This window comes from Aythya fuligula, chromosome 4 (genome assembly GCF_009819795.1).
Source record: "Aythya fuligula isolate bAytFul2 chromosome 4, bAytFul2.pri, whole genome shotgun sequence".
Classification (NCBI taxonomy): domain Eukaryota; kingdom Metazoa; phylum Chordata; class Aves; order Anseriformes; family Anatidae; genus Aythya; species Aythya fuligula.
In genome coordinates, this window is record NC_045562.1 from 27,726,345 (window position 1) to 27,738,406 (window position 12,062).

The 12,062-nt window shown below is 35.2% G+C and overlaps 1 protein-coding gene across 2 annotated transcripts in view; it reads right to left on the minus strand.

Moving 5' to 3' along the window:
• The window catches only part of KLHL2 (kelch like family member 2), a 56,240-nt gene that overhangs the window by 4,493 nt on the left and 39,685 nt on the right, over positions 1-12,062 (minus strand). For both annotated transcript variants that reach the window (XM_032186864.1, XM_032186865.1), the window contains 7 exons: positions 8,034-8,143; positions 6,515-6,631; positions 5,402-5,551; positions 4,460-4,577; positions 3,649-3,846; positions 2,768-2,869; positions 1,718-1,846 (listed from right to left, as the gene is read on the minus strand). In XM_032186864.1, the coding sequence (XP_032042755.1) occupies positions 1,718-1,846; positions 2,768-2,869; positions 3,649-3,846; positions 4,460-4,577; positions 5,402-5,551; positions 6,515-6,631; positions 8,034-8,143 (924 nt within the window). The remainder of the gene's footprint in view (positions 1-1,717; positions 1,847-2,767; positions 2,870-3,648; positions 3,847-4,459; positions 4,578-5,401; positions 5,552-6,514; positions 6,632-8,033; positions 8,144-12,062) is intronic.

Here is a 12,062-nt window from a genome sequence, read left to right on the forward strand (position 1 = left end):
TCAAAAAAAAACAAAGTCAAATATCTAGACCTTTTTTTTTCTTTTTTTTAAAGAGAGAGAAAACAGGGTTGCTGGCAAATTGCAAAATGAACCTTTGTCAGAACCAACCAACACTATTTGTCTTTACAATCATTCAAGTAATTTGCCCGTTTTATGTAAACATTTTCCTCAAAACTTGCCAATATTAGACAACTGCCTTACTGAAACCCTGGCTGTTTTTTAATCCAGCATTTATTAACAAGATAAACAAACTGAACTAGAAGTTTCAAAAGACAACCATGTTTTATTAAGATGCACTATATTGTGCTTCCTTTATTAATGGGATGTTTTGCATTTAAAAACAATCAAAATGTTAATTTTTAGCAATGAGACCTATCAGCTTGCTGATTTTGCAAGGATGTTAACTGAAATATCACCACCTAAGTATTTTCATTTTAGTAATGATGTTAATACTGTCATGTAAAACCTACTGAAATAATTTGGACTGACTTTAAACATTACTGCACAGATTAAAAACTATTCAGAGTTGATAAATAAAGAATAATGGGAGGCATTATTATAATGTAAAGCTGGGACAGCTATCAATCATGTACAGAGTGTACTGGAAGTTCCTCCAGTTTTATTTGTAGCAACATCTCTTTCAATTTTGAAGTACATTAACACAATCTGGTGATATTTGAAAGGTGTTGCTAAAAAGCACCACTGAGTACTTGGCAAAAAAAGCGATCTAAACAATTGAAAAAAATAAGTGTAGAAAAATATTACAATGCAACATGACTTGAAAAAGTTCATGTGAATGCATCTAGAGAAATAAATTCAGCAAGCTGAAAAAACCTGAAATACGAAAAGACAAATAGAGGACAGTGAACAGTAAATGCGACTTGAATCCCTAATAGATAATGAAAATGCTAACGTTGATTTGGAGCTCTGGAAACAACATTTCATTAAACAAGAGCAGAACATCACAGGCACTTTTGATGTCTCTGAAGAGAAATATGCATACTCATAATCCCAAGAGGGAAAAATATATAAAAATAAAGAAGGGATTTTTAAGATTATAAAGAAATAAATGGATATACCTTGGCTAAACGATAAGGAAGGATAACATGTAGTAGCCTATACATATCCAAAGGATGTAAACATCAGGTGATGAGAAGAATTACTGAAGATGAAACAAAGGGTACATAAGTGGAAGTAATAAGATGAAACCAGTAATACAAACTTAAGAATGAACAAGGACAAAATTTCCTGCAGTGAATCAGAATGCAAAACAAGTCCTCCAAGGAGATGGAAATCTAGTCACAATTCACATGTAAAGTCCACTACTAGAAAAATCAGACCTATACTGGCAAAGAGACATCTTTGAAGACATGATATTTTCTCATCCTGAACATCCAGATTTTGATAGTTCAGTATTTAGCAGATACTACATTGTTACAATCCATGCATGTTCATTTATAAGTTAACAACATCAGAAGGTATGGGAAGAAAAGGAATATTGAAAGAATGGGAAAGCAAGAAAAGATATCTACTATCAGCAAACTGAATCTTACTCTGTAGGAAGTTTTGTATTTATAACCTACAGTATATCAGCCATTTAAGGCTAGCACATTCCATTAAGCATCAGACTTTAGCTTACCTTTTACATTTTTAGATAAATTTTAAAACCACAAATCTGTTTCACTTTTACTATGATCACCGAGTCTTGTTCACCCACCTGCTCCACTCCGTCTAGTGCTCATTTCTGCAACATAGTTCCACTCATTTGTATTGGCATCATAGCATTCGACTGAACTAAGGCACTGACGTGATGCCCCATCGTAGCCCCCAACAGCATACAGTTTACCTAGAAGGGGAACCAACAGAAATCTGCAAATTTCTAACGCACACAGACTACTGTCACACATGCAGAGGGGAAATCATTGTTCTCTGAATTAGCTACTACTCAGTATTTGTCATCAATCAGTTATAGTGAGATTGTATTTTTGTTAGTTGTTTAGGATAGCACTCTATGGTTCTTGTCATTTTTAGGAGGCAAGAGGCAGCCTGTACCTTGCAAAAGCCAAGTGAGTCAAAAGATTTTGAATTGCCTAGCTGAAATGCAAAGGTACTTCTTTCTGTTTATAATTTAGTTGTTGTCCGAAGTCAAACTAATTCAAGTATGTCCAACATTGGAAGTTCACTGATAGGCTTCCTAGAAACGTCAAAAAATTTCCCATGAAAATTATCTGTACAGTTTGCATTTTCAGATGAGAAACAGCAGTGGTTCCTATGCAGTTAAAAAATACAACAGACCTAAAAATATTTCAGGACCTATTAGCCAGCCCATGCCTGCATTGTGCAAGTGATATCCAAGCTATTCACAACTAAGTTGCCCTTGAAAGTCAGCAGTTTTCGTGGCACTGTCCTTGACGTTGTTCTAGCATGTAACCAGCAAAGTCAGCCACAGATAACATAACTGACAACAGCACAGTGCTACATCACTATCAGGCTCTCTAGCTCTGCTGACATGCATACGTGGTTAGCACACTTTTTGTCAGTTGGCCTCTGACACACCTGACGCACAGTTCAAGCTCTGGAAAAAGATAAAGCACCTGTGCTAAAAGCTTGACAAAACAAAATAGAATGTTATGTATTTCTCCTACCATTTGAATGTCGAGGTTGAGTAGAAACCTAAATCTGAAGTACATTTTCTAAAATGGGGAAAGACAATAAGGTAAAGGATTGCATTTCTCTTCCTCCTTTTTAATGTAATTTGTCAACTTACCTCCAACAACACCTACTCCAACACTACTTCTTCTTGTGTTCATTGGAGCTACATGAAACCACTCATTAGTCTTTAAGTTGTAAACTTCGACTGACGATAAACCTATGAAAACAATATAACATTACTTGCTCCACAAATCTAGATGCAATGTACTGTCTACCTTCCAAAAAATTCATCATATCTGTAAATTCAAATTTTTTAGTTTTAAGAACTGTTAATTACTATGCAGAAGGCATAACATCTATCCTTTAGATAGTCAAATACAATCATACAGTCATCATAGTCCTGGTGTCTGAAAATGGGCAAATTAGTAAAAGCTTTTATGGTACTCTGAAAATATTCTCTCTTCTTTTTTTTTTCCTTTTTTTTTTTTTTTTTTTTAATTTTTTTTAACTAAGTCACAACGCTCTCTCATACATGCATATGCTCATCAGTAATAGTTATTAAGGAAAAGGGTCATCTCTGCACAAAGGTTTAGTGCATCTGTGTATGTACATCTTCCCACAGTTTAAAGAACACTGTTCATAATCCTGTTTACACCATGTGAAAACAGAGAATCATACTTCATATGCAAACAGGACAAAAAAGACCAGAAAATTTTTCTGCTCACATGTTGCTTGAGGTAGGAACTTGGACTACTGAAAGGGAACTTGCCGAAGATTCACCAGTCATGATGCCTGATGCCTGAAGTCTTAGATTGGAGAAAACAGCCCACTGTTCAGTACTGGGTGGAAGGATATGACAACTAAGGCATGTTCCACACCACAAGGTGCTAGGCTACCCTCATGCTTGGTTTTCTCACTGCTAAGAGTCATTCAAATTTGATACAATTATTTTAACAGTAATGAAAAGTAATAGGCAGCGTATGAAGGCCGAAATACCTGTACTCCCATCAAATCCTCCCACAGCATAAAGAAGTCCATTTAATACAGCTGCTCCCAGTGTGCTTCTCCTGTCTTGCATATTAGCAACACTTGTCCACTGGTCCTTCACCGGATCATAGGAATCTACTGTGCGAACTCTCAAAGAACCATTGAAACCACCAACAGCATAAACCATGCCTCCCATGTACACCATTCCTAGAGAAGGAGAATGGTGAGGACAGTTGAGCATTTTTTTCTTTTTGTCAATTATTTTATTCCATACTATCTTAATCTTGCAGGTACCTGACACGATTTACAGTACTCACTACACAGGCTTTTGACAGTGTCATAAAGCCACACTCCCTTCAGATTAAGTACTACAAGTTCAGGTGGTTTTTTTGTTACTAATGTCTCATACTCCTGAAAACCATGCTTGCAGAATTTCTTCTTGATTAGGTATCTCAGCTATTTTAAGATTTTCACATTTTTAATATCAGGTGGTCACTTCTTCACATTCTTCATCTAATTTAATAATAAGGTATTTTAATAATAAAATTGCTCATTATTATAACACATTGATATTTTAGTACTTTTATCCCCTGTATCTATGGCAGGTAAAGAAGCAGTTTACTATAGATTACAGACTGAAACACAAATTAAGATCAAGTTTACAAACCTGTATAGATCCAGACTAGCAAATCTGTAATTTTAATTTGCAGGATGATCACTGAAGTCAAAACTTAGCCCTTGTCAAATAAATATCTTAATTAATGTTCTAAAGAACATGGGATGCTTTATATTGACGCCTTAATTCTGAAGCATTATGTACCTGCTCTACATCTTCTGGAAGGCAACTCGGCCACCTGATGCCAGCGTTCTTCTTTAAAATCATAGCATTCGACACTGCGAATCGCCTTTGGTGCCTGTCCTCCAACTACCATCATCAACTGAAAGGGAGATGATATTTGTTAATTATTTCCATATGTATGAGAGCACCTGAAAGATCAGAAGTTTTAAAAAGGAAAGGATGGTTCTTCTAAATAAGCAAGTTGAGTCTTGCAAAGTAGGCAACTCATTTTCTATTTTTTATTTTTATACAAGCCATTTGAAATTATTGTGTCTAGAGGAAATATTTGAGGTAGGAAAGCAGGAAGCAAGTAGAGGCTAGACAGACCTCCCATGAATGACGCAGATTATGCTATATCTTCGCATCCTAGTATGACTGCAGATATGAGAATTCACTATCTATGATATTCAATGTGAATATGCATCACAATATGTGAAAATCCATCACAATGGATTTGTGAATCCATTGTATGAATGTGAAAATCCATCACAGAACAGCCTTCTTTGGTTCCGTTGAGGTAAATGTGTTAAATCTGCTGAATGAAGTCTCTTAGTCCATTATTATAGTTGCCATAATACTACAACAAAACTTCTTGATCACTAGAAAGAAGACATTTGTTTTCTTCTAAAACGAAGAAAAGATCATACTTGGCTAATGAAATGAAATGAAATGAAATAAAATAAAATAAAAAAATAAAATAATAAAATAAAATAAAATAAAATAAAATAAAATAAAATAAAATAAAATAAAATAAAATAAAATAAAATAAAATGCCACAACTCAGAAGCATCCATGATTTATTTTTTTTTTTAATGTTTTTGTGACAAATAATTCTGATATGGGAATTTTTACTGAAATAAGTGATGGTAATGCTGTCATCAAATCTGTTGAAGTAGAGTTTAAAGAAATAAGTAAGTGTCTTACTTTTGGAAGGCTAGCAGGCGTTCTCAATTTTGTTCGAGTGCTTTTCATCAATGCTCGTTGCTCAGTTGGCAGCAAGTGATACTTCATAGCTTCAATGAGGTAATCTTTACAAGCGCTGCTGTTCTTAACCAGTATTTCCTCTTCAACTCTCTGTTTGTTAATAGAAGTTTAACAAGGTCTGAGCATGTTAAGAAGTAAAACACAAATCACAATCTGAAGTGTAATAAAGCCTTTATCACAGGAACAAATACATATCACTGAATTTTTAGAATGTAGTTTAACCACATTTAAACATGATTTTATGTGATGACAATATGCAGTCAAGAAATCAGGAGATGTAGACTCTCTTAATTAGTATGTGGAAGAAACAGTGTTAGACAACAATGAGACTGCTCACAATCAGACATGTTTCATGACTTTTCAAATACAAGACTGTACGGAACACTTGCAGGTAGGAGTGGAGGAGAGATTTTAACAAACCACTCCACAACAAAAAAGTGGAAGAAATTCATATCACAAAGATAGATTTCTAAAACTAAACACCTACCAACCATTCGATGTTAATGGTGAGCTGATTTTTTTATCTTAAATATTTGATCTAACACCAAAATAGTCAAAATGATGTCACAGAACTTTAAAAATAAAAATAAGTAACAACCATTATATCTGAACCAGGTAAAGAAATGTTTACGCTGTCATTTAAGTCCTAACCAACTTAATAGATACAATTCTGAAATTTAAGTGTTGGATCAAACATCATGGTTGGACCAGATGATCCTGAATGTCTTTTCCAACCTTAATGATTCAATCCAATGATCATATTACAAATGAAATGTAACTTGACCTCAGCAAATTAGATCATCCAAATTACTAGTGTGCCATGACAAGGAGTCACCCGAACAAATTACATACATATGGCCTCCCCTGTTTGGCAATTCCCCGTTTGACTGTAAGAGTGCATGTGCACGCACATGTAGTGGTGGTTTCTTGTTTATTTTTACCATCAGTAACACAATACATTACACTGTTTAAATTTAAGAATATTCACCTGGCATTAAAAAAAATAAACAGAAATGTTCACATGCTCAAGAATCACTATTCCTTTTTGCTTACCTGAACTAAATATTCCCGGGAAAGCAAAGGCAGCCGAACGTGCTCCATCAGGCGTGCCATTAGCTCCTGCCTTACATCTTTGTCATGGTTTACCCATGCTATCACCGCTTCAAATACCTTCCAGAAAACAAACAAATGCGAGTCCCTTGACTTACAGATTCATGACTATGAAAATATCACCATGTCTTCAAAAATAGCTTTTACTTTACTACAATTCCTGATGTAATAAAAACAGCAGTTACAACTCCCGTTATTTGCATACTTATCCAATAAAAAGTTCTTAAGATGCATTAGGCAGTCTTTTTCTACACCACATCTCTAGTAGTGTTTCAAGGGTACTTGACAAAATGCACAAAACAAGTAACATATTAATACTGTAAATCCAATAAAAACTATGTAAATAAACGATAAAGCAGCAGAGATATTGTAACTCTCTTATTTTTCTTCCTGTCTTGGAGAATTGACATGCCACATCATCACCCAGATGACTGATCATCAAATCTTACCAGAAGAAGAGGTACCAAGCCTAGTTTCTCCTATATTGCACAACAGCTTATCATATGCTTGAGCATTAAAACTTTAATTATACTCCACAGAAGTAGCATTGCTTGTATCAGTCAGGCCCTTCAGAGTATTATGGGGACAGCAGTGTGACTTCACTAATTACAGGTTAAGCAGATCATTCTTAGATTCAGAGTTTCTCCAATGTATAAAGAAAAGAGTTCAGCATGAAACACCACCTAGCCATCAAATCAGTATTCAAACGTGCTTTTGAATACAGTTTAGGCTCATTTGAGCAGAGTCGGTACAGCTACATACTCCTTGGACAAAGGAAGACAGTGTATTTTTAATTTTAATATCTGGATTCAAAAGCTCAGAACAAATGCATCTACACAGAAAAATCATTAGAGGTTCAAGGATATCTGCTGGCCTCACTGAAGATGAGTTTCACAAATGAAATGATGAGATCTAGCTAAAGGCGAGCCAAGCCATATTCAAACTTAAGTTTGGCTATACCAAGCTACCTAGCCATCTCCTTCGCAACACATATTGTTCTGTTAATCTAAACAGCCCCATATATACAAGTGCCCATTTTTAATTCCTTTGTGGGACTGCTTACATGGAAGTTAGTAGAGTGCATATACTTGCTCTTCATACTACTAAGTTATTTATCCCTTGGTTTACCAAGGGATAAGTTGGTTAAACCTGTGACTTATATCATGTGTTCTCTGTTCTGCTGAAGCTGAGAGAGAACTTCCATTCAACTGAGCATCATTTTTTTTTTCACAGAACAGAGGATTATGTGATATAATACAGTTTTAGGATTTTTAATAGTGGAGATTAGTTTTCAGCATCAAACTGACAACACTTTGGGGAAATAAATCCTTTAAATAAGCACAATACATGCTTAATTTCACCAAGGAAACAAAGAATGCATCCAGTCTACAGAACCAGTAGGAACAAGCTCACTCTCTTATACAAAAGGATAAAAAGAATACTGTGGAACAGGTGCTCTTACCTTCTCTTCTGAGGCAATTGTAAGCTTGTCGCTAGATATCAAACTGCACACCTGCTCCACACCCAGATTGAGGTATTCTTCACTGAGTACAACATCAGAAAAGTGCTGTTCTGTTTGGAGGAAAAAGAAAAGTACTCTTAACATACAGCACTATGTGTATACAAGAATGAACATTACAGCAGTAGAGGAAAAAGAGGAAAACAATTCAATATGCATGCTGTCTTGTCACATTAAGATGCAATACCTTAATACATTTTATATAGGTTAAAGCTTGGTCTTGAACACAGCATTTATATTTAAATATAAACTCAGAAGTCCCTGCCAACCTCAGCCATTCTTGGATTCTGTGAAGGTACTTTAAGAATGCAGGATGCTTCCAGATCATGAAGTCGAATTTTTCAGGGTACAACAGCTTTTTTGAACTTTAGTAAAGTTTATGAGCATAAAAAGATAAATCTAATGCAGCATGGCAACTCCTGTCCTCTATCTAGTTCCGCATCCTGTTCCTTCAAACAAGCAACATAAATTGCTTCAGACAAAAGTCCAAGAACACATATGAGAAGTATATATGGTAAGACCTCCTCTCATAATAGTCTCCCTATAATCATGACAAATTAGAGATTGGTAGTCAGAATGATGGTATTTTACCTCACCTGCACTTCACTAAACAATGAGTTTCAGTGAGATGCAATCCAGCCCCCCTGAACCTTGTTAAATGCTTGACTTTAATACCTTTCTGCAGCAATAATCTCAGTTTCCTTCAACAAAAACCCACATGTAAACTTAATGCACAGTTTACCATTCATTAATCAGTCTTCAGTGAATATCACCGTGTTCTACTGCTGAACACAATGACAGGAAAAGCCACAACCTGTCTACTCAAAATCATTCATTATTCCTTTTATCCTTCACCTCTATTTTAATTAGATAGTCCTCGCCTTTTCTCTTTTCCATCAGCTTTTCCATTCATGAAGACATAATCCCCACAAGTCCCTCCAGTTCTGCAACATTCTCTTATCATGAGACAGGTAGTACTTTCTGCAGCATTTCAAGCAACGGGAGAGAAAGGATGAGGAGAAATACTATCGAGTTTTGTAACACTACCCTTACTTTTCTACCCCTTACCAATCTTTATGTCCAACTCTCTGTTTTTCAGATGACAAATTTGCAGTTCATTGAGCTGAAGTAGAATTTTCTGAGATACACTTACTGAAAGAAATATCTGCTGAATTTTACTATTTGCACATTGCAAATAGAAATTGAAAACTAATTTGCATAAATTAAGCTTTATCATAAACTCCAAATTTTACGTGATGGTCCCAAAAAACAGCATATCTGACTGAACTCGGAAGCTGAGTTAAGAGGCAAGCAAAAAAGGGAAGCAAAACACATCCAAATCTCAGAAGCTTTATTCATCTTCCCTTGAGAAAGGGAACACTGCATCATATCCAACAAGATATGGTTCATAAACTAGAAATGCGTGGATAACTTCATATATACAAAAGCCTTCTATTTTAAAAGAGGATTTAGATTTATGACATGCTCTAACAAACAGGAAGAGATCCACTCCCTAACAAAAAGAGGGAAAGTTGAGAATCTACATTTGTGGTATTACTTTTGTAAAGCTGAATTCTGTCTTCATGCTAGGAAGAGAACTGTAGGAGAAAATAAATAAATAAATAAATAAATAAGTACTTGAACAAAAACTAAGGGACTGTTTCAATGGATGCCAGTCTCTGTGCTTAAAGCATGAAATAAGGCATATGGCCAAGAGCTAAGAGATGAGAGGAGTGAAAAAAGGAGAAGCTAAAACAAACTACTCAGTCAATAGCTATAAGCTCAGGTTTTCAAGCAATACCTGGAAACAAATTCTCAGCTGAATGAAATTTAAAAAAAAAAAAAGGCGGGGGGGGTGAACAGGAGGGCAGACTGCAATATAAATTTTAGGCATCCAAAAAAAAAAAAAAAAAAAGAAGTGGGAGTGCAAATTGAAATCATTTGCCTCTTAAGAACCAGATTTCTTGTTGCCAAGGAGACCATCTTAACTGACTGATAGATAACCTTTTGGCAGAAGCCAATTGAAATTACAGCTAAATGGATTATTCAAAATAATAAGAAATGAAACAAGAACAAGGAAACTCAGAAACACCAATTAAATCTGCCAACAGCAATTTATCTAACACTGTTCAAGCACTGAAGAGGCTTTTTTTTATTTATTTATACATACATAAAAATAATGCTTATGAAATTCAAACCTTTCTACTTCCCTTTAACAAGAAGGATATCAACATCTTATTTTGACATAATATGATTTGGTACTAGGAGTCATAAAAAAACCTTTATTTATATTTTTTTCCTATAAATTCTGAGAGAAAAACAGTATTAGGGGTATGTTTTTGCCTTCTGGATTAGGATTTGTCTTATCTCATCTTATTGCTAAAATTCTGAAAGATTAGATAATCTGAGATAATAACATCAAACATAATGAAACTTATGACATGACTGAACATTTCATGTATCTAACCCCTGCAAAATCTCAAACTATGTATGTTTTTTATTTGTCACAATGTACTACTTCATGAACATCCCTTAGATAAGCAGACAGAACTATCTGGCTGGAACTTTTCATAAGAGAAAAATATCTTCCCCCCCCCAAAGAATTTTCCACATAGCGTGCAGCTTTGACAAATTCATGCTGGAATCCTGCCTGACTTCTTGCCACTTTACCCAGATATTGAAGCCAGCTGGCTTGCGAATCAGGCAGCCTGGTAACAAGCTGTCTTAGGAGCTGCAGGGTCTTGGCTTCCAAATTCCCACTTTCTGAGCAAGTACAATTCTAATTTTTTATCCTCAAAACTTAAATCTGCCTTAAAAAAAAAAATATCCCTTCCATTTTAGGAAGCTTCTAAAATATCTGTTCCAATAACATATGAAAACCAGATTTTCACATTTTCGCAACTGGTAGAAACAGTTTGTATCTGGATAGCTGACGATCTGTCCTCGTCTGACCTGTACCAGTAGGATGGGACTTCAGCTTCAGGGACATACTAAAAGGACAAAAAGGAAGTTCTTAAAAACACGAAAGGAGCTAGTAACAAAACGTTTGGAAATGCAATAAATGAAGGTATCTTGCAGAGCAAAGGAAGATAAAAGGAGCTATAAAAATACCACTTTTTGTTATTTTCCATCAGGGGTCTGGAGATGTGTATTCTACATACACACATCAGCAGTAAATGCTTGACCTACCTCTTCTGTCCAAAACATACATGGTCTGGTCTTGGTAGTACTACAGATATTGTCTGTCTTTGTATTTCTCAATCCCATAGGAAAGAATGCTGTATCTGAAGTTTGCACAGGACATTTCATACTACAAACGTTTGTGGATTAAATCACAAACACTACTTCTCTCATTTATATACCTACACTCAAACCTTACCTGGCTTAACTGCCTTTACTAAATGGAATAAACAGAGATACACAAGTCTCTATTAGGTTCCCTCAGATGAAAAACCTTTCAGAGAATCTTGGTGGTAAAAAATAAAAGCCTGTAACCTATCTTCTACTTTGTTTTATGACAATGGCCTTTCTCAATGTTTGTCTCTCTGTGTTGAAAACTGCTCCATTTATTTTCCATCAGCAATGGGCTTCAGCCATTTACTAATATCTTTTTGATGTGTTCCAGCAGTTGATGACACTCCAGAAAACTTTTTAATATTTTGTTCACTTCCAGAAATCTTCTCCCAAAGATCTTCCCAAAGAAGATGTGTTAGCACTACAAAAACACCTGTAATGTCCCAGAAACATAGAGAAAAAATTATCAGTTCAAAAAGAAGCTTTTTTTTTAAAAAACAGAGATGCAAAGTGTGGAACTCGGAACTGAGCCCTATGCTCACTTACAAGGACAATGATAATTTCTCAAGGAAATGAAACAAATAGTTTTTAAACTTGTTTTTTTTTGGGGGGGGGGAATTGAAACAATGACTAAAATGTCGTATTTTTGGCTTGGGACAAAAGGTCTTTGCTAACGGC